Source organism: Halichoeres trimaculatus, unplaced genomic scaffold (assembly GCF_033239565.1).
Source record: "Halichoeres trimaculatus isolate MK-OKI-2021-1 unplaced genomic scaffold, fHalTri1.1 fHalTri1_scaffold_11, whole genome shotgun sequence".
Lineage (NCBI taxonomy): Eukaryota > Metazoa > Chordata > Actinopteri > Labriformes > Labridae > Halichoeres > Halichoeres trimaculatus.
In genome coordinates, this window is record NW_027437189.1 from 32009644 (window position 1) to 32033252 (window position 23609).

The 23609-nt window shown below is 41.0% G+C and overlaps 1 protein-coding gene across 4 annotated transcripts in view; it reads right to left on the reverse strand.

The window, feature by feature from the left end:
• Positions 1-23609, reverse strand: part of mtcl2 (microtubule crosslinking factor 2) — a 161599-nt gene that overhangs the window by 45956 nt on the left and 92034 nt on the right. For 3 of the 4 annotated variants that reach the window (XM_074680909.1, XM_074680907.1, XM_074680906.1), the window contains exons 5-10: positions 13162-13224; positions 7451-7618; positions 6685-6838; positions 3948-4518; positions 1506-1800; positions 573-779 (exon numbers count right to left, since the gene is read on the reverse strand). In XM_074680909.1, coding sequence (XP_074537010.1) covers positions 573-779; positions 1506-1800; positions 3948-4518; positions 6685-6838; positions 7451-7618; positions 13162-13224 — 1458 coding nt within the window. The remainder of the gene's footprint in view (positions 1-572; positions 780-1505; positions 1801-3947; positions 4519-6684; positions 6839-7450; positions 7619-13161; positions 13225-23609) is intronic. The other variant, XM_074680908.1, reaches the window with a different exon arrangement.

Genomic DNA, 23609 nt, shown 5'->3' on the forward strand with positions numbered 1-23609 from the left:
AGGCAGCTCAAAGCTAAATTCAACTCACAACACAAAGGTAGTTTCAAATCTATATTTTTCATTTGAAAACTTAGTAAGCATGGCAAAGAATAAGTAGGATTAACAAACATTTTTAGGGATTTCTGTTCTTTGGAACTCTGAAGCCATGTTTGAATCCCCAGTGTTTGGGCAACACTGATGCAAAGCTGTGTCTCTCTCGTGAACAAATCCTAATGATAATCTAGATAATCATCTGCAGAGCCAAAATGAAATATTTATCCCTTTTAGTGTTTACTAAATCTCTCCCTGGTTTCTGTGGTTAAGAAGTGTGTGGAGGATCAGATTTGAGCGTGCTGTGTAACGTCTTTCCCCACAGTGGACAAAAACTGAAGCAGCATGGTCAGATGGAAGTGGGAGTGTTATTCAGCCAAACTTAAAGTAAGGAAGTGGACTAAGAAGGAAACTGAAAGGAAGCAAAACTACCGGCAAAATGAGATAACGATCCAAAAAAGGAAGCTTTAAAAAAACAGATAATAATGGAAGAGACAGAGTGACAAGGAGTGAAAAGGAGAGCAGTGTTTCTTGTTTTTTACCTTCTTCTCAGCAGACTTTGGTCCATCCAGGTCGTCTCCAGGGCAGGGTGAGGCCACCTCCACCTGAGGAGCCCTCCCACCTGCAGAGGGTTTCCCCACGCTGTCTACCTGCTCCACGAAGCACTGGAGCTGGGCATGAAGGGCCTGGAGCCTGCTGGTCAGAGCACCGACTAGAGGCCGGTCTGCCAGGTCAGACAGCTCAGAAATCTGGAGAACGATGAGGAACAGAAATGATCACTTAGTCATCACCGACTGAGAAGAGGGGAACAGCTTGTTTGATGAATGGCATGTTATGGAGCTGATACAGCAGCAATCAGTCAAAGAAAAAGTGTCAGAGCAGAAAGCATCTAAAGAACATTTGCCTTTGAGACTGTTTTTCCCTCCCTGTGGCTACATGAGGTTTACAAAGACTAGCTGGAAAAAGAACAGGGGCTCTGACTGGTAACTGATTCACTGGACAGCTTGAGGGACTTCTCATCCTGAATCATCAGGGAGAACTTTATTCTGTTGGTCATCGTGGACTCTTTGTCCCATGAAGCTCAATAAAGGACAGGGATGGCAGAAAAGATTACTTTTACCCCAAAATATGCTGAAACTTTTCCCAAGAGCACTCAGAAATTTCTCAAAGCTCTTTCAAGCAAATGAAAATGAAAATGTTTATAGTAATTTAACAACTAAAATCATCAATAATAAATTATAACAAAACATATTTATGTCACAATAAATTTTCTGTCAATCAAAAATACTGCTCTAATTATTACTTACATCAAGAAAATAACACATCACAGCAGGCCTACTGTTGAATTTGAAATAACTAAGATTTGTTAAAAACACCCAAAGAGCAGCTAAAAAAAGAAAAAAGGGAAGAAGAAAAAAAGAGATTTCACCGGTCAGGGCTGTGAAGGACAGTTTCTCCAAACACAGGACATGTACCTGACTGTGAGGCTGAGGTTTCTCCAGGTCACACTCTGCTGCCTCGCTGCAGACCTTGTGATAGATGGATGGTGAGGAGGACAGGCAGTTAGACTCGGGGGAGGTCAGGAGCTGTATCGCCGTGGAAACCAAACGAGCCTGGTCCCTCATGGCCAGCAAGGCATCATGGTCCTTCTGCCCCAGGCACTCAGGGAGTGAGGTTGTTGCGTAAGTGTTGTCCTCAATGTTCTTTTTCTGTTCTTTGATGTCATTGGCCTCGTTCTCACCCCCTACTGGCTCTTTGCGGTGAGGTGGGCTGATGGGAAAACGGAAGGAGGGTGACTTTTTATGACTTTTTAACCTTCGTCACGTGCCACAGTATTTTGAGTAAAAGGTTATCCCCAGCTGCTCAAAAAGGACTTTGAAGCTCAACTCTGACTCAGCAGCCCCAGAAATGACCTGAGACAGTCTAAGTCCACCATCTACGCTCCTCGGAGGATGCACCACACTGACCACGCTGTGCCTCAACGCAGACTCAGAGTTTATGGCTGGGTTCCTGAAGAGATTCTGAGCTTGATTTTTTGATTTTTAAAACATGGCAAAATATATGTGCAGACTGATTGTCATTAATTTTTACAGTTAAAAAATGACATCTTTATGGTTTGTACAGCACACAGTTTAAAAGTGTCAGTGGTGGAACAATATATTTTGTTTTTACTGAAGTGTACTGTTGTTAATACTATGTGTAGTACTCTGGTAATAAATTGTCACTCACTGTTAAAGACTCACAATTGACCTATGTCTAAGTCCCGCCCTTAAACTCGATGAGCCAATCACAGTGCATATAGCCATTCCCATACACTCAGACATTCTCTGCCTGGATGTCTGAAGAAAATGCATGGCAGAAAGTCAGTTCTTGTCCTGCTTCATGAGGTTTTTCTGAGGTTTAAAAATGGTCAAACGGTGTTCTTGGGAAACATTAAACTCAGACATGAGGTATCCTGAGAGGCCAGGTGACAGGGTGAATTTTTTATCCTTTCCTAAGCCACATCTCAACCAAGGAGCAATCAACATCTATTCTAGGGCTGCAGGATTATCGCAATCGCAATCGCAATCGCAATGTCAGCACACGCAATTATGTAATCGCAAAAGAGGATATCGCAATCACAATCGCAATGTCAGCACATGCAATTCAGATTTTTCTCCATGATAACCAAGCATGTCTGTAGACTCATCATGACACAACTTTTTTTATTAAATCGCAAGCACAATCGCAATCGCAATATTGTCCACCTAATCGCAAATCGCACCTTTTCCCCAAATCGTGCAGCTCTAATCTATTCTAAGGCATGTCTTCACATATTGTCACCACAGACTGTAAAAAAAAAAATTGGACCTCCGCTTGCATGGCTCAAAGTGAGGTCCCCACAAAAACTGCTCCCCCTGGTGGCTGGCTGCAGTATAGGACAAAAAATCTGCCTCTCCAGTCATTCCAGGTGGGCTGTGGTCAAACTTGAAAAAAATGAATATACCTCTTAGAAATGTTTTCACTTCTGATTGTTGTGGTGATTTGAAGATTTCATTTGGCTGCCTTGTTTTTTCTGAAAAAAATCTTTTTATTTAGTTATAAGGGGTTAAAACAAGGCTTTACACCACGTTAAAAGATGATTGACAGGTGCCGTTTTTTTTTTTGTTGTTGTTGTTTTCGGGGGGGGGGGGGGGGGGGGGGGGTCGTAAAACATGTCGGGTGGTAGAGCCAAGAAGTGATTAGACTATTAAAAGAAAAAATATATATATAGCTTTTGTCACCTGGCTACACTCACACTCTCTCTGTGTTCCTTATAGTCTCTACTGCGCAGACTCTGGCTGCACAACAGCTGCCAATTGTGGCGCCTGTGACGGGGGTATAGTGGTTTAAAACCAAACAATGGTAAATGGCAAAGCCACACTGTCCACTCTACATACAGTCTATGGTTGTGACTTTGCTTTAAAGAAAGATAAAGTTATCTTTAACACTTCAACCACCTCTGCAGTCTGATGGACAGTTTGGGATTTTCTCTAACGTTAGCTAAAGTTAGCCTAATGCTAGCTCCTAGCTGTGTTGTTCATCATGTCTCTTTGCTTGTTGGGAGTTCATTGGCCTGTTTGGTTCTAGTTTTTGTTCTCTGGTGATCGTACATCATTGTTAGCTGATGTCCAAAGGGCTCTAGTTGAACTCAAGTTAGCTTCTGGAGCTTAGCTTCATTAGCTTATCGGTAATAGCTGAAATAACAAAGGTTGGATAATGTTATTCTGAATGATTCAGTGTAAATATTGAAGCTTTAAACTAACAGAGACACACTCTTGGTAAAGATGGTGAAAAGGACGTAAGATTGAAGGATTTTAGACCAAAAAATAAAAACCACCAATGAACCAAAAAGAATTTGAGAACACTGTAACAGAAACCAAAAGATGAAGTTCTACCTGGTGGGGAGGCACTCAGCCGAGTCCCCAGCTTCTGCGTCCGTCTCCAGAGCCAGTCTCAGTGAAGAGGAGGATGAGGAGGAAGAGGGCGCGTGGTAGGAGGCCAGATCACAGCGCTGCAGGTTGGACAGAAGCACCCGATTCTCATACTGCAGCTTCTTCACCTTCCCGCTCAGCTCTCCAATCTGTAACCTCGCCAATCTGAGCTCCTCCTCCTGGGCTGGGGCGTCTGTGCTGATAAGCACTGCTCCTTCCTGGATGGAGTGCACGGGGCTGTCGTTGAGCAGCCCGTCTGTCAGTGATGCTAATGAGTTTGAGGATAGCGTGGATGTTGGTGGTGGGAGTTCAGATTTGTAGCGGTTAATCTCGTTCATCAGGAGTTTGTTCTGCTCCTCCATCTCGATTAGAGACCTCCTCAACAGCTCTGCCTCCTCCTCCACAAACTGGAGGTGTCTCTGGAGCTCCATAACGTTTTCAGATGAAGCCCCTCCCCCAAGTACCATGGCTCCTCCTCCTAGACTTACACCTGTCCCAAGGCCACCACCAACACCTGAGAGTTCTTGAGGAACATCTGGAGGAAAAGTAATGATGAAAGGTCAAGCAGCAGAGTAACTTTAAAGTCTCACTTGAATAAAAAAAAAAAAGCAAATATACAACGTTAGGGCCAAAGAAGTGAAACATTAAACCTGTTTCTCCTTGTTTTCAGGGTTTATGCCGTGCTAAGCTAAGCTAATTTGCTGCTAGCTTAATGCTGATGTGCAGAAATGAGAGTGATAATGTGTTTGATATCACATCCCATTATATTTACAGTATAAAATCTTTTCAGTACTTAATAAAACTTGAAGATGGTGATCAAGTGACTCTTAAGTATAGCATTATTATTAAGTATTAAGTTTAGCATTTAACTCGGGCTCTATCACTATTCAGTGAGGGTTTTTTTTTTTCCTTTTCTGTCTGTCAGATAGGCAGAGAAAGACACAGATCTCTTTTTTCGGTGGACAACATTGTTGCTACCCTTCGTTTCATGAAAGAAAAATTCACAGTGGTCAGAGAAACAACTTGAATCTGACAAAGTAACAATAATGAAAAAAAAAAATCCATGAAATTTAACCAATGAAAGTCAGACATTGCTTTTCAACCATGCTTCAACAGAATTATTAAAAAAATAAACTCATGAGACAGACCTGGACAAAAATGATGGTACCCTTAACTTCATATTTAGTTGCACAACCGCTTGAGGCAATCATTGCAATCAAACGATTTCTGTAACTGTCAATGAGACTTCTTCAAGCTTTCTGACACTGTCCAACATTTCTCTCTAGAATCCCTTGATAGTCTCAAGGGTTAATTGTACCCTGCACAGATTCAAGACCTCCTGTGTCATATGCACCAAAGCAGCCCAAGAACATAACAGAGCCTTCTCCATGCTTCACAGTGGGGACAGTGCTCTTTTCTTGATATGCTTCATTTTTCCTTCTGTGAACATAGAGCTAATGTGCCTCGGTAAGAAGGTCCATTTTTGTCTCATCTGTCCATAGGACGTTCTCCCAGAAGCTTTGTGGCTTGTCAACCTGTAGTTTGGCAAATTCCAGGGTGGCTTTTTTATGATTTATTTTTAACAATGGTGTCCTCCTTGGTCGTCTCCCATTAAGTCCACTTTGGTTCAAACAATGACGGATGGTGCGATCTGACACTGATGTTCCTTGAGCTTGAAGTTCACCTTTAATCTCTTTTAGGGCTGCACGATTATCGCAATCGCAATCGCGATGTCAGCACATGCAATTACGTGATCGCAAAAGAGGATATCGCAATCGCAATGTCAGCACATGCAATTCAAATTTTTCTCCATGATAACCAAGCAAGTCTGTAGACTCATCATGACACAACTTTTTTTATTAAATCGCAAGCACAATCGCAATTGCAATATTGTCCACCTAATCGCAAATCACACCCTTTCCCCAAATCGTGCAGCACTAATCTCTTTATACCATTTACCATTTATTTTATCTGTCTCTTTGATTTGTCATCAATTTTCCTCCTGCGGCCACGTCCAGGAAGGTTAGCCACAGTCCCATGAATGTTGAATTTCTTAATAATATGTGCAACTGTAGTCACAGGAACATCAAACTGCTTGGAGATAGGGTTTAGCCTTTACCTTTAACATGCCTGTCTATATATTTTTTTCTAATCTCCTGAGACAACTTTCCTTTGCTTCCTGTGATCCATGTTGAGTGTGGTACACTTCATGTCACCAAAAAGCACAGTGATTACCTGTCGCCCTATATATAAGCCCAATGACTGATTACAAGATTGTAGACACCTGTGATGCTAATTAGTGGACGCACCTTGGATTGACATGTCCCTTTGGTCACATCATTTTCAGTCTTCTCTAGGGGTACCATCATTTTTGTCCAGGCCTGTTTCATGAGTTTATTTTTTAAAATAATTCTGTTGAAGTATGGTTAAAAAGCATTGACTGACTTGGTTAAATTTCACAGAATTTTTTCTTATTATTTCTTTTGCCAAATTCAAGTTGTTTCTCTGACCACTGTGAGTTTTTCTTTCATTAAATGAAGGGTAACAATTTGAACCATGTGTGTATATCAAGAAGGGGGACTTTTTCAAGATCACTTAGGAACTCCTCGCAGCGTCTTTAAGTCATCATAGTTGCCAACTTTATGACTCATTTTAAGAAATTCGAAAACAAAAGAAATTATTCGGTAAAAAAGAAAACTACCTTGTGGTCCCTTCATATCGTCCATCTCAGCTCGAAGTCCCCTATTCTCCACCTCCAGCTCCACGATACGTCGACTCAGGAGGTTGGCCTCCTCCTCCACCAGCTTCAGGTGGACTCGGATCTCTGCCTCCCGGGTGTGGGGCGAGTCAGCGACCTGTTGTGATAATTGAGTGGCGTTCACAGTACTGTCATGGAAATGCTCATGCTAAGATCTGATCCGAAAAAAACATTCTGTTTGCTGCTTTTCTTTTTAAAAAATGAGTTTTACAGATGAATTTGATTCAAAGTGAGACCTCATAAATGTCATACAACAGTTTTGTTTTGACTGCCTCAAGCTAGTACAATTACACTTTTGTAGAGTTTTCCCAGGCGTTTTTGGCGGTGGTGATGGGATTTCACAAACCATGACCACCATAATAGCCTCATGGCACCGTTTCACAGCTGAGAAAAACATTAATGATGCAGAGCTAAGTACTTTAAAAGCTGGAAACGCTGGGTGTGAGTTTTTTAAAAACTGATTCATAGCTCAAACTAGGAGCTTTATACTTCTTTCTTCTCCCTATTTGTGAGATGTTTTATTGGTTTTCCATCCAGTGATCTCAACTCAACAAGCCCTTGTTTCATGGCCTTGTTCACAGAGCACTAATTTGTCCCTGCTAATTTGCTCATTAATCACTACCTGACAATGACCAACTTTTTGCTCCTATATAAAAAGACTCCACCACAGAGAATCTGGGTCTTTACATCCCCCCAGTTCTCCCCTCACCTCCTCCACGGTCAGCGAGGCGTTAACGTCCCCATACAACGACCTGTACTTGGCCAGCTCCTCCTTCATGGCCTCGCTGTCCTTCACCAGCTTGGTCAGCTTCTTGCACATCAGGGCTGATTCCTCTTTAGCAAAGTGGAGCTGACACTTTAAGTCAGAGCTGTCCTCCTGCAGTGAAGGGGCAGAGGGAGAAGAGAGCACTGAGGTGACATTGTTACAAAAAACTGCTGCATCACAGGGAGGCCGACATGCACACAGGTCTCAAGTCATGGAAGGTGCAGGAAGAATTTATATATAGCCGAGACTGATCTTTCACTGAGGAATCAAAAGAAACAAACATATTTTTTCATTGATTCTTGGGAAGTGGTGGTCATATCCCAGAATTAAAGTATTCAATACAAAAATGCAGAGACACTTTAAGAAACAAGTTATTTTTAATTAGATTCTTCAGCAACAGAGGTTAAAGAAGCTCTAAATCCTTATCGAGAAGAGTTTAGGTTATAGGTCACTTGAATCAACATCTTTTTATTGACCTCATAGACTTTTTAAAAAAATATTTCACATTCCACATGATTTAAGGCTGCATTTAGCTCTGTGCCTTCAGACAATTCAGTTCAGTTGAACAAAAGCCACAACCCATAACAAATTGGCTTTAAAACGGTGAAAGATAATGACAAAGAGGTTTCTGAGTAACTCGCCACTTTCAGCTGCCAAATGGTGAAATCAGAGACATGCTGTGTTTGTTCTTTGTGCAGGATACAGAGGAACTCCAGAAAACACACTCATTAGAGGTTTGCCTCAGATTTTATCTGATGTCAAAGGAGATTTTTGTTTACTTCTTCTTGTATTTACAATCGTGACGGCCCAGCAATAGATTATGTCTAGCTGTGCCTAACCTGTCCTGTTTCTTCATCTCTGTCTTAGAGATGCCTGAGTGCCAAATATTAGAGTTGACTGGATCACCTGGGCCTGGTCTCTCTCATTTCTCTTTGGGATGGGCAAGTACAAATTCAAGCTATTGGTATCAGGCTGATACCAGCCATATGTCAATGTACAGATCTGATCAAAATCTTAAGACCAGTTGAAAAATTGCTAGAATTTACCTTTTGCACATTTGGATCTTAATAAGGTTTTAAGTAGAGCTACAATATGCAAAATCAAGAAGGGGGGAGTGACAAAAAGCACTTTGAAAAAGTAATTTATGGAAAACAACAAGTAAACTGAAATAGGCTGTTTATCAGCTGATCAAAAGTTCAAGACCATCACTCAAAAAATTACAAAAAAGATTTTGATCAGGTCTGTATCTGCTGATGCAAGCAGCTCATACTCAAGGCAAAAAAAAAAAAAAAATCTCGAGTAAGTCGTCCTCACCAGTAGCTGGTGCTACACTGCTCTGCGTCAGACAATAGGAACTAACCAGCGAGAGTTAACAGTTAAACTGTTTTATTTTGCACCTCAGCTTATTTTAAAAACACTACATCTCTGACATTTTTATTTTTCACTTTTGTTTATTTATTCAAAACAAATCTTCAACTCAGAGAGAGTTCTTTGTGTTTTATTTTGGACTCTGACTGCAGAGTGACTGTGCTGCCTTTTTTTCAGAAATAAAAGCGTTTGTTCAAAATGATGTCCCTATTAAATACAATTTTATGTCTCATAAGTACGAGAAGTATTGGTACTTGGTATCAGCGAGTACTCAAAAGGGAGTAATCATACTGCTATTGATCTGGAAAAAAGTAGTATTGAATATCCCTAATTTTGCCTTGCACATCCCAGCCATCACATGTACCTTTTGTCTGTCTTTGTATGTATGTATAGTATGAACTCACTGTTTTGGTTTAACAGACAAGCAGTTATGGTAAATGTGGAGGGACAAAGTATGTAGCACAGCATTAAACAGGCAAAGACAGAGACATTTCACTTGCAGACTCAAATAAAAGGTGTGGGGTTAGTGACTATTGGTCTACATTTATTAGGCAGCCAAAGCTGACTAAAAATTCCTGTGTTGCTTGGTGTAAAAAAGGTGAGTTGGCATCTACTTTCTGACAGGTTTTAAGTGTAGGAGGTAAGATTGCTGTTCTGTTTCTCTGCCCATTATAGGCTAAAAAAGAAGCTAGTGCTTAAAATGTAATGGAAAAAAAGATTATATGTTTTCTGACCCTTTTGGCAAAGTCCACAACATAACTGTCTCTAACTATTTCAGAGAATAGAAGCCATATTCATTATGTTGCTGTTTGTTTCTTGAAGACCATTTTCAGTTAATAATATACCTTTTCTTTCATCCCAAACTCTAACCACTGCTAACCTTTGTTAATCCTCTGCACCCATTCCTGAGACGCAGATCTGAGGCTTTATTTATTTTACAGCCTGCGGAGCATTTCCAACCACATTAAGCTAGGCCAGCTCCAGTGAATTTACAGCCATTTATGGTATGTGGTCTGGAGAGGAGTCTGGCCTAGTGTAACCCAGCAGCTGGAGAGACATGATGGTGAAAAAAATTGCCTACACCACAAAAAGCCCTCAGGAGTGACGTTTAAGTCCTGTTGGTTTTTTAATCTGGACTCTTAACACTTGAACTAATACATTTAAACACAGTGGAAACATTAAAAAATGTGACTTTGGTAAAGTACCACACTAAGGAAATGGGAGTTTACTTTGCTTGTCTAAAGAAATGTCAGGGCTTTATCTTAAACCCAAGCATAAACAAAACTCGGTATGCAGGGATGACAATAAGTACAAACACCTGTAAGGCAAGATAGGGGGCAGAATATAAACAGGGATTTCACAGAGGTGAGGGAGATAAAGTAACAGCTGATTTCTCTGCTCTGAATGCACACAGCTTGTTTAGACAGAAAGAGGGAACCCCTGAGGATACGGGTCACACTCACACGAGCTAAAGCATTAATGGTGATGCACAAAATAACCCAGTGTGCCAAATTTTAACAGAGCAGTCATGGTCTTATCAGATTATTGTGGACCTTCAGAACAGCTAGCTCATCTCATTGTAAGAAATGCACGGTTTAATGTAAAATAAAAACAAATAGCTCGGCATTCTCAGTTTAACATGGATAACAATGGTTAGCTGTGCCAATTCTAAGAAATGCTGAGTAAAATGTGAATGAAACTGTCAACTCTTTTTAAAAATTAATAGTCACAACAGCTAGCTTATCTCTTTAAAATGTTATTCAGATTGGCTGGTAATAACAGCTAACTTGTGTTTTGAAAGAAGTATTTGGTTCACAGAATTGTGAGTTATGTCAGCTAACTGGACTTGTGGAATAAGTTTGGTTAATTTTGAGATACAAGAGCTACCTTAGATTATTTAAGAAATAGTTTGTTAAATATGAGCAACAACAGCTAGCTTGGCTCATTTGAAAAATGTTTAAAGCTATGGTCTACAATTTGGAAGCTTGGTAATTATTAATAACTCTGTTTATGGGGTTGTTATGGTCTGATGGTTCGATCTACGCAATAAAAAAGCAAAAAGACCAAAAAAATCCATTCAGTACATCAGCTGCAAAACAGCATAACAATTGACCAGTCTGAACCGCTGTTCCCCTCATTTCAGGTTTGTATGTGAGTCCATCCAATCCCCTGTTTCCCCTGCTCCACACCATCCTGCCCATGGTCCCTCCTCGTCCTTCCCCACTACCCCTCTCACGTCAGCTAGCTGCTCAGCTACCAAAGCATCACGGGGCCAGAGGAGGCTGAAACCAGGAAGCTGTTACTGTTACCCTCCACAGGGAAGGGAAGAAAACGAAAAAGTTTCGAGGAAAAGGCTGAAGGAAGAATTATGAGTGATGCAGGTGCTAGTGGAGACTGAATATTGAAGAAATGTACGACCGGAGGAAAAAGCTGCAGAGAGATTTAGGACAGAAGACTGACGCTGAGACAGCTGAGTTTCTGTTGAACAGGTAATGACTTTGTTTACTTAAGTGGGAGATGTCAGCTGAATAACTCTGGTTAGTCTGTGCCTGTACTGGCTAATGACTGAAAGCTACTGGTCGGAACGGGTCGGCTCTGTCAATTGATTTTAGCAGAAGTTAGCCACGCATCGTCCCATTAATTTATGGTTGTGATCATGCCGGTCTAATTGAAAAAGTTACCACTGTGTGTTACAAGGGGAATGACTGTCGTGTTTGTTACTTTTTTGGCTAGCTGGCTTCTTGCCCTGTCAGAGGGGGCGTGCTGTCAGGAGGCGTAGGTAGGGCGATATGAGCTGGCAGGCTGCATCTTTCAAATGTGTCTCATCAGCCAAACTGAGTTTCATATCGTAGACCAAAGTTAATAAAAGTTAATAAAAAGAAAACAAATGTTTGGTTGAATATGGGCAACAGCAGCTAGCTCAACTCATTCAAGAAATGTTAAGTTTAATGTTAGCAACAACAGCTAGCTTGTCCTGAATAAAAATTCAGTTTTATTTGAGTGACAACAGCTAGCTTAGCTTATTTGCGAAACATTTTGTTTCATGTGAGCAAAAAAGCTAGCTTGGCCATTCTAAAATGAATATTTTGTTATTAGTGAATAACAACAGCCAACCAAACTCATTTAAGACATATTCAGTGTAATGTGAGTTTCCAAGCTAGCTATGCTAATTTTACTAAACAATTTAATTTACATAACAAAAAATTGTTAGGGTTCATTTCTTATGGAGAAATATAACCATTTTGCGCCACTGAAGTTTATTCTGAATAAGTATTGATTCAAAATGACCAATTTCTGGGATAATTAGTCATGTTATAAAAGAGACCATTGATAGTGAGTGGGATGTCTTAACAGAATGGATTATCAACAGGATGAAACAAGATCTGCTTACCCCATCTGAGTTCCAAAATTTAGTGGGCACACTTTTTTGTAGGTAAGGGAAACATATTTATTTTTGCTATATTTACGTATCAACTTTGCACAATTCTTTCAAGTCAGCTTATGCTCATGATGCTACATGTAACCATCTAGGCGTTTTGTAACACTTCCTGAGAGATGTAACATTTTGTGGTCAAAATCTAGGCCTGATAGAAGAAGAAAACCAAGTATACCATTTTACTCCTTTTAATTTGAGCCTGACATTTAAGTTCAATATGCTGCTTTGAGATTTTGGTTGATCACAGATACATGAATGTAACTAATTTACAGCTTTCCCATTTAATATGTATGGCTTGCAAGAGTTACAAGTTGAAATGAAAAAGCAATGTTTATTAATTAATCCTACCAGTTGAACTAGCGCAGCTCTGTTTGACAGAACATGCAATCTAATTCCTAGAGTGATGGAAGATGCATTGTGTGATGCTGACACAACAAAAGCTACTGGAAAAAAAAAGCAATGAGATTATTTCATAGCAGGACAATAACAGAATAGGAACACTGGTAGGGTTTATTGGAGATTTATTACGTCCATCCATCAAAAGGACAAATCTTGTTCAAACTGTAACACTGTCAGTCTATTCCCATTTCTGTTTATCTTTCTCCACTCTCTTATTTATCTATCTCATAAATATCTCATTTCTCAACAGCGTTTCATATCAATCCTTTAGCCTCTCCTACTCACTCTGGCCTGACGTGCCTACTTGTGTGTGTGTGGAATGTGTGTTTTAAATGTCACTCCCTTAACAGGTTTGTTTTAAGGGTTAGTTACTTATTGATTTGTTGAATCGTGTACATAGAAGAGTGAGTGAATATGTGTTTGTGTGTGTGCATGTGTGTGTGTGTGTTACCTGTGGAGCGAGCTTCTTGTCAGGCTTGTTGTTGGGTCTTGCTCCTCTTTTCTTCTGGGAGTTCTGAAACAGAGACACACACACACATAGTTTCATTAGGAGGACGTGACACTGCATCGACTGAGCATCGTTTCAGTGTGATGGAAAGAAAATGTATGTTGTCAAACAAAAAAGGGGGCAGAGTGAGGAAGTGACCTGCAAGGGAGAAGATGCTTATCCATACACGTTACGCATTTTACCACAAAATAATGGTAAAATACTGGCAGCAGAAAGGGCCAGTAACTGTTTATTTTACTGTGTATGTAATGTAATTTATTTCTACAGTATAATACTGTATATTGTTAAACAAATGTAAAATAACGGTAAAATACTGGCAACCCTGCTGCCAGTGTTTTACTGTTATAGGTCTCTGCAAAGTAATTTTTGTTATGATGGAGTTATGTAACCATGAATGAGGAGGAACACAGTGTGTATAAGACCCTGCTGTACACTGAGATGCTGCATGGAGGTTACAAGCTGTCTGTTCCCCAATTAAATTACTGCACAAGTAGTGGAGTTTTAAAGTTAACTGAAAAACAAAGCCCAGTTTATCTTTTCTCCATTTTAAAATTGACCAACACACTGTAAAAATAGTCGCGTACATTGTCCGTGCCATAAAAAGCACAGACACCCGCTAGGTCCCACCGAGCACATGCCTGTGCTCCATGTGGAGCACAGGCAGTCGGTCTATGGCATGTGGAGCAAAGAAGGCCTGTCTGTGCCATGTGGAGCACAGAGAGCCGGTCTGTGCCATTTGGAGCACAGAGAGCTGGTCTGTGCCATGTGGAGCACAGAAAACCTGTCTGTGCCATGTGGAGCACAGAGAGCTGGTCCGTTTCATGTGAAGCACAGACAACCAGTCTGTGCCATGTGGAGCACAGAGAGATGGTCTGTACCATGTGGAGCACAAAGAGACCGTCTGTGCCATGTGGAGCACGGAGAGGTGGTCCAGCGTGTGCCCCCTGCACAACATATCAGTTTACAGCTTGGCCTCATATCTACTGCATTCCCCCCTCCACTCACGGTTACAGAACATCATCACAACAAAACTTTAGGAAAAAGCTTTATCTGGGTTTGGTGTTTTATTTCACTTCGGTTGTGTTTTTCTTCCTCCATGCTACGTCCACTATTGTAGCTGCTCTTATCAGCTTCTTCTACTTGCTATTATCAACACGCAAAGTCACTTGCACAATGTTTGCTCTGTGACCAGGTGAGGTAACCACGCTTTCTCTCCGTCCAGAAGCGTCCCAGTAAGAACCAAAACATCAACATACAGACAGAGGAGGGGGTTGAGGCAGACACTGACACTGACACACATGTATAGAGACTCGTAGGAGATCACTGAGCAGGAGTATTCCTGTAAAGGTTGACATTTTATTTTTTAGGAAAATCCTAAATCCTTAAAGTAACAGTAAAATACTGGCAGCAGGGTTGCCAGTATTTTACTGTTATTTTACAGGGAAATAATAGGATTTTACTATTGAAATTTCTTCATAAATTTGCAGTAATATGTCACAGTGTAGGAACACCACTGAGTAAAAATAAACAGGGTTGCTATGATAGTCATTCTCTAAAACCAGCTTTATATTTAGTGAAACTCATTGTAAGCAGTGGTGCTGATCTTCTCATCTTGCTTGAATTAATGAATTCAGTAAAGGCACTCCAATGAGTTTCTGAGTGGTTGAGAAACAGACTGATACTGACACTGGTGTCTCAGCCATTGAAAACAATAAGGCTGATGATTTCTCTGTTTTCACTTTCACACAGTCCCCCTCCCACATTTTGTTGCTCAGATGTCACTCCTTCGGGGATGTTGATCCATAACATCAAGGATGAAAGGATGAAACTACAGCTAAAGGGGGGCTAAAAGAGAAAAAGGATGCGACATAGAAAGCATGGACGTAGACCTTATGACTCAAAACATGTGCTGCTCACATTGCTGATAATTACTCATATCACACACACACACACACAACCCTCTGATCATCCAAGTGTCTGACCAGTGAATTAGACTCCCATTAATCATCATTCCAGACTGTTATAACACACACACACACATACACACACATACACACACAGAGTTGGACAGACGCTGCAGTGCAAGCAGCTCAGCTCATCTGGCTCAGTCCGTTTCCATGGAAACAGGCTACTCTGCAATGAAGCGGCAACAACAAAGAGAGGAATGGAGGGACAGAAGAAAGAAAGAAAAAGAGGTATGGCCAGAGGACAGAAATGTGAAAAAAATAACACTTCTCCTCAGTCATTTCATTAAACACTGACTTCACACTTTGAGAGGAACCAGTTGAACCTTTTATCACCACCACACTTCCTCTCATGCACTGGCTGAGTTGCACTGCAGCATTTGCATGACTGGTGGTTTATGATTTGTCTGTTTTTCCTCCCCTTGTCTCCTTCTCACCTTACCTCATTCTATTCTTATTTCCTCATCCCTTTCTTTCTTCCACTCCCTCTCTCCATCACCATCACGCTTTTTGGCTTCTCCCCAACCTTTTAATTTTTCATCTCCAACTATTCCCCCCTTCCTCCACTCCTTCTCTTCTTCAGCCCTAACCTGCTTTAACATCAGTTTATCAGAGTGTAAGCAGTCTATTAATGGCTTTAAACCAACTGATCAATAATCCCGCCTTATAATGGAAACATCGATTCTGGCTGGAGGTTGAACAGATGTCGGTACTATTGAATTTGGCTTTTCGCTGAGCAGCGTTTAGGTAAAGAAGAGGCTTCCATGTGAAATTGGAATTGGTAATTCATGCAAGACTTCAGAGGGGACAAGTATCTCAGTGTGCATCACATCTTTTATTTGCTTGAGCAAATCCAGAGCTGAAAGTAAGAGAAGATGTTGTCTGATTAGCCTTTTTTTTTTTTTTTTTTAGAAGTTTGAAACTCAAAACCTGTGGAATAAAACTAGACTTGTATGTAAAAGCTAAGAGTATGTATATAGGGCAGTGGCCCACCTCCCAATCCCATGGCCATATATGTGTTCCCAAGGCCCTTTTTTAAATAGTGAAATGATTTGGCAGCCCATTTCCAATACCTTCATGGCCCACCAGGGGGCCACAGGTTGTAAAACATTGCTATAGGGTGTTATTTAAAAAACCGGATGCAGCACTACGGTGAAAGTCCTTTACTTTTTCAAATCTAGTACTGGGCATCAATTTTAAAATGCGCATACATTATTTTTAACACAGAAAAGAAATCTATTTGATGTGCTATTTTTATTCTTTTGTATATTTTATAAGATAAGTTGATACTTCCTCATACTCCTTTTTGCTCATGTAAATTGAGAAACTAAATTAGTGATTTTCTTGTTTTGTTTTTTGTTTTTTATTTCTGATTACCATTTATTTGTATTACTCACTGTTTAACTTGTAATCTACATGAACAAAATAAAGTTGTTCATTCATTCATACTTTTTCCAGCTACATATAGAGTCTGAACAATCTGCAATCCTTTCCTGTATTAATGAATATGTTGCATGTAGCCTAGCTTCTTTGGAATGAGGAAAGTAAAAGCCCAAAATAAAATATCAATTTTGATTAATCTTGTCTTTTCTTTTACAAACTTTGCACAGAAAAGCTTTTGTTTGTTAGAAAACTTGATTGTTGCCACATCTAATAGGGAAAGTTGGACGGTTGGCAGTTTGATCGACTTCAGTCCGCAATGTCAAGGTAACAGGACACTGAAGCCTAGGTTGTTCCTGTAGTCATAGCTATCTGTACGTGTGATTATTTCTAATGGGCACTTCAGGTGGCAGCCTGTGTATGTGTGAAAGGTTAAACGTAACATGGTGTACCAGGACTGTCAGCACTCTAAGTCTATTCAGGAACAGATCATTTGTAGATACACGAATGAATCCTGCTGGTGGCATCAGCACTTTTTTTTAAACAATTTGAAGGCATCTGTTATGAAAAGGACATTTATTATCCAACTTCATTTATGTCACTCCCCACAATGTGCCATAAGGGGCAATTACACACCTGAGCAGTCTCAACTGAAAATGCTGAGTCAGTTTGTCGGGCACTGTCTTTAAATGATAATTAGGAGTCTGAAATGTGTCTGGTTTGCATCAAGCAGCTGCCTCAGCTGCCAGTTTCACTTTTCAGCCCAATCTATCTGAGCTTGAGAAAAAAACAGGACATCTACAGCTATATTACAACAATAACTATGTCAGTTAGAGGTTCTCTGTGTTGGGTTCAACACGTTTGATTAAATACGACTTAAGTGTGATTTTGTGTGCTCCTCCTCTCTAAAGTATATGGTTCCATTTTATTTCATTTTCCACCGCTTATCCAGGTCCGGGTCGCAGGGGCAGCAGTGCCATCAGCAAAGACCAATGACCCCTGTCCCTTGGCCACTTCCAACAGCTCCTCTGAGGGGATACCAAGGTGTTCCCAGACCAGTTGAGAGATATAATGCACCAGAGGAGCAGCGGCTCTACTCCGAGCCTCTCCCGGATGTCCGAGGTACAAACCCTACCTCTAAGGCTGAGTCCAGACACCCTGCAGAGGAAACTCATTTCAGCCGCTTGTATCCGCGATCTTGTTCTTTCGGTCTTTACCCACGGCTCGTGGCCACAGGTGAGGGTTGGAACGTAGATCGACCAGTAAAAAGAGCCTTGCCTTCTGGCTCAGCTCTCTCTTCACCACAACAGACCGGCATAGCGTCCGTATCACTGCTGACACCGCCCTGATCCGTTTGTCAATCTCTCGCTCCATTTACCCCTCACTTGTATCTCACCCCGAGATACTTGAACTCCTCCACTTGGGGCAAAGACTCTCTCCACACCTGGAGTGGGCAGTCCATCCCTTTCCTGACTGAGAACCATGGCCTTGGACTTGGAGGTGCTGGTCTTTATTCGACTGCTTCACACTGGGCTGCAAACCGCCCCAGTGCGAGCTTGAGGTCAGTGTTCGATGAGGCCAACAGGACCACATCTTACCCAAAAAGCAGAAATGGGATCCTGAGACTCCTGAACCTGACTCCCTCTGCCACTTGACGGCACATAGAAATCCTGTCCATGAAAGTAATGAACAGAATCGGCGACAAAGGGCAGCCCTGGTGGGGTCCAACCCTGACTGGGAACGAGTTTGACTTACTGTTAGCAATATGGACCAATCTCTAACTACGGAAATACAGAGACTGAACAGCCCGTAACAACGGCCCATGGACTCCATATTCACGAAGCATACTCCACAAGACACCTCAGGGTACACGTGTGAAAGCCTTCTCCGAGTGGATGGGCAAACTCCTATGCGCCCTCTAGCACCCTTGCAAGGGTATGGAGCTGGTCCAGTGTTCCACAACCAGAACGAAAACCACATTGTTCCTCTTGAATCAGAGGTTCAACCAACTGTTGGACTCTCCTCTCCAGCACCCTGGAGTAAACCTTACCAGGGAGGCTGAGGAGTGTGATCCCCCTGTAGTTGGAACACACCCTCAGGTCCCCCTTCAAGTGCATGGTATTATGGCAAAAAAAAAAAAAAAAAAAACCTGTGAATGAGAGCTTCTACAACATTTATACTTTATAACTTTTACTAAAGTGAGCTTGGAGATCATTACTATTATGTGAAAACCGTACACACACACACACAGACCACTGCAAGGGCTTGTTCTCATGTTCCTGAGCCCACAGGTCTCCAGTTACACCGCAGATAAGATAACAGGTTGAGGCCCATGCTATCTGATTACATATTTAACATCTTCTGGCTGTGCCCTCCACAGAAACAGACCTTCTGTCAGGTGAGATTTACCTATGAGAATATCTGGGATAAAAACTGATAAAGACAGAGAGGGGCAGAGGAATCGATGGCTGGTGACAAGAGGGAAAAAGTCAGCGCGACAGACAACAAGAGTGACGGCAGAGAGGGAAAAGAAAACAGAGATGTTGTCATTCCTCTGTCATGGATGAGGAAGCACAGCACAGCGGTGTGAACTCCCCTCCTTCCAATCCAATCTGATCTGCAGCTCAACCAGCTGTAACACTCATCCAGAGCTGAATCAAACACACCGGATGAAACACCCTGAGGATGTTTGGGAAAGTCTGGACTGGGAAAGTGAAAAAGGCTAATAAAGGAAAGTAAAACGAAGGAGCCATGATGAAACACATCAGCTGATCAAGCAACGCGTCCAAATGTAGACTAAGTAGAAAAAACCCAAGTTGAAGCATCTCCGCTCTGACAGAAATATCCCAAACTGCTGAACAGAGATGTTTCTGCCGCTCTCTGGGTGATAGACCAGAGCAAAGTACCAACGCTTAACACTGGGCTGATAGAGAAATAACTTTAACAGGCTTGTCAGGTTACCACCCGTCACACAGGTTAACTGCTAAATGATGAGATGGCACTCTGGGGATGAGGGAGACGACGACAGAGGAGGGAGCACACAAATCAGGTTTGCTCTCAGTGAGCAGACTAACTTAAAGCACGCAGCCATGAAATCCTGAGAGCTCCACAGCAGAGGGGAAGGGTTTTATGCTGAAATAAATTTTACAGTCATGCACCCCACTGACAGCGGTTTTATTTTTAGATCAACAAGCTGTGGAGCTGTGTTTGTTTTAGTGACTTAGCTGTGTGAAATATGCCTTTGCATTATACAGCTTGTCAACAATCTAACAAATGAGACACTTGTTATTGTATTGTCTGTGGTAAGATGTGAGGTTTGATGGTGCTTCTTTGGACATTGATATGAAGTCTGAGTTGGGTGATTGGCTTATCTTAGCTTGCATTAGCTTAGCTTAGAGTAGCATGAAGATTGGATACAAGGGATGCACCGCTAGCTTGGCCAAACACCCCTTCAGTGCACTCCAATCCTTGTTTTGTAACTATTTCTTCAGTCAGAGTCAAAGACAAAAAAAAACTTTCATTTATCACATCTCTGCTGGATTACTGTAACACACTTTACTTTAGAGTAAGTCCGTCCTTGAACATCTCTAGCTGGTGCATAATGCCACAACTCGACCTTTTAAGTGTAGTATAGTACATCAGAGGGAGCACATTACTCCGATCCTGGCCTCTCTCCACTGGCTGCCTTTGCACTTTAGAGTCCATTTTAAGATTCTTTTATTTGTTTTTAAATCTTTAAACGGTCTGGCCCCGTCTTCCCTCTCTGAGCTTCTTCACCCCTACACTTCTTCTCGGTCAGCCAATCTGCTGCTACTGGAGGCACCAAGGTCAAAACGTAAGCTAAGATGGGACAGAGCTTTTTCTGGTGCTGCTCTGAAATTGTAGAACAAGCTTCTCTTCTACATCATCTTAAAATTCATTTTCTACGCATTGGCTTTCAACCCAGCTTGAGACTCTGCTCCTGTTTAAGTGTTTTATGGCTTGTTTTTATCTTAGATATTGTTTTTATTGTTCTGAAATTATTAGGTGCTTACACCTTTTTTTTAAATTGTTTTATTTATTCATGCCTGTGTCGTCTTGTCTTTTTATATACAGCACTTTGTTTCCGCTGTGGCTGTTTTTGAAGTGCTTTATAAATAAAGTTTGATTGAACTGATTTGAATAGAGGAACTTTCATCTTCCTTCTTTGGCACCAAACGTTCATATCCAGCTTTCTGTTACACAGAATACATTATAAAGAGTTGTTGGCTGACTTCTATTTAGACATGACTGACTACGATTTGGAAGCTTGGTAATTATTAATAACACAGTGAATGAGGCAGTTATGGTGCAATGGTTCAATCTACACAATATAAAAAGCCAAAAAAATGAAAAAAATCCATTCAGTGCAACAGCTGCAAAACAACAAAAAAACAACATAAACATAAACAACATAAAAATTTATCAACCCGAACCATAGTTCCCCTGTCTCCCCTGCTCACACCGTCCCACCCAAGGTCCCGCCTCGTCCTTCCCCACTACCCCTCTCACGTCAGCTAGCTGCTCCGCAACTGAAGTGACATGGAGCCGGAGCTGGATTTTAGCAAGTTAGCCACGCATCTTTAGCATTGTAAATTGAGCTAATGAAGACGCACCGAGAAACATTTTCTGCCGGTCGGCCGTGAGGCTGTGTTTTCAAATGTTTCTCATCAGCTAAACTGGGTTCCAGATCGTAGACCATAGTTTCAAATTAGTTTTCATATCCTGGTAAAGCAGTTGTAAAAGGTGCAAACCTAAATATGTGGTGATTTGTCAAATGCTGATGACACAAACAAGCTTAACACTCTGCAAAGTCAGATTTTGAACTGACATGTGTTTTTTAACCCATCAAAATCAGGGACTCTTTCATGCACAAAAATGCTAAAGCCACTATCTGAGGGTAGAGACATCAAAGTGTGAAAAATAAAGCAAAACTAAAGTGTTTCTGCTTAATTTCTCCTAAAAAAGTATCCGATTAAAATCAATATCAAAGCCTGAATTTTTGAGTTTATAGTAAGAAAAAAAGAAAAAAAAGTAAGAAAAAAGTAATGCAGCAAATCACTCTTGATTTGTTTGAAACAATTGTAGAGTCTTGAGTACATGTGATTTGTGTGTGTGTTTGTGCATGCAGTAACAAGAGCCACACACGCACTCACACACACTCACACACACTCAAGTGGTCAGTCATCTCTGCCTTTGAGAACAGAGCATTTCTGTCTCCACATCATCACCACAAGGATTCACACAAAGAGTCTATACAACGCAACACACAATGGGTTACATAACCAGGGTTTGTGTTTTATTGTGTGTTTGCATAGCCAGGGTTTGTACAGATGTAAGAAAAGAAAGAAACTGACAGGGTGAATCCTATTTTTACAAAGTAACCACGATTCAATATTTTATTTTGACAGCACAAATGACTGTCTGTAACGTACATACAGATTGTGATATATTTATCCTGAGTCACACATGATAAATGGCTCCTCCTGAATTCCTGGGATGCAAACGCAGCGTTCAGCAGCTCTCTCCGGTTGTCTGCAGCAGAGAAAAGCAGCTCAGGGCACAAACAGCGCAGAGCAGATAAGAGGAAGGCAACACCAGCGCTGCACAAATCCTCTGTCTGCTCGGCTCATTACTACACACTTATGGCTGTTTGCACGCTCCGCAGTGGCTAACACACTTTAACACACATTCTGTGAAAACAGAACAACACTCTGCTAATGCTGAATTAGGAAATAAACAGCCCATTCTCTGTCAGTGCTCTGAGCACAGAGCTTCTTTGTCTGCTGGGGTGTTGATGATGGGCTGAACACAGAATCACATCCCAACCTCTGACTTACACCTGCTTATGAATTATTATTATCATGATTATTACAGCAGCAGTTTGGTTAGCTCCAGACTATTTCAGCTTTACATTGCAAAGATATTCAGGTGAACAATCTTTACTGCATATTGAGATCTTATATATTTGATCAGTTAAGACACTTTGCTTTTTTGAATCCTTTGCTCATTAATCTGAATTTATTTCAGACATGTCAGTCTACCAAATAAGACTTGAACTGACCTCAGTGTGGTTTCAGCCTTCGAGCAGCCTCTGCACCGTCACACCCAACATGCTCACTGGACTGATGCCAGGAGTCTAAATGTCTGTGGTTAAAGTGACTTCGTCGGTGACTTTGAATGTGCATAAATCACATCCTGCAGGGCAGGTGAGGATACATCTCAACAGACTGTTTCAAACACAACATGAGTTTGCAAAATCTTTAGCCCTCTATAGCAGGGGTTTTACATTGAAAGTCACTGAGGCCCAGTTATTGAAATTGCCTCCAAAGGTCAAAGGTCCAAACCAAAGTCCAGCTTCATTTTTAGTGCAGAAATTTAAAAGTAATTTCGGGCAAATAAATGTAATACCTTTATTTCAGAAGCAGAAACATGACAATAAAATAAATTAATACAAAAATGTAAACAAAGCTGAATAACCCCTTTTTCCTCCTATATTAAAGAAGACCCAGCCCAAGGAACTGAAGGCCTGAACTTTGAGTAAATAAGTCACCGAAAAAAAAAAAGTGATTATTTTAAGAAAAAAAAAAAAAAAGTGCCAACATGGAAAAAACGTAACACCTTTCTTTTCTTTTTTCTTAAATTAAAGAGAACCAGCCAAAAAAACGCAGAAGGCTTACTTTTAAGGAAAAAAAGTCATTATCTTCAGAAAACAATAAATAAAAAGTGTCAAACACAAACAAAAACACAAACAAAAACAAAAAAAGAGCTTTGAAAACCACCTTTTCTCTTTTTTTCTCTCTTATTCTTTAACTTTTCTCAGTGAGAGAAATGGGCATGTGACATGTCAGGTGGATCTTTCATACTGGGCTGTAAGTTAAGTTATTCAGCTCGGACTTCAGGGGATAACTTTGCTCAAAAGAGTTGTGTTTCGTTTTGTAGTGGCGCTTCATGTTGCCTCTTTTAATTAACGCCATGTTTTCAGAGCATATGAGGCACACTGGTTTTGAACTGGTCACAGGAAGAATG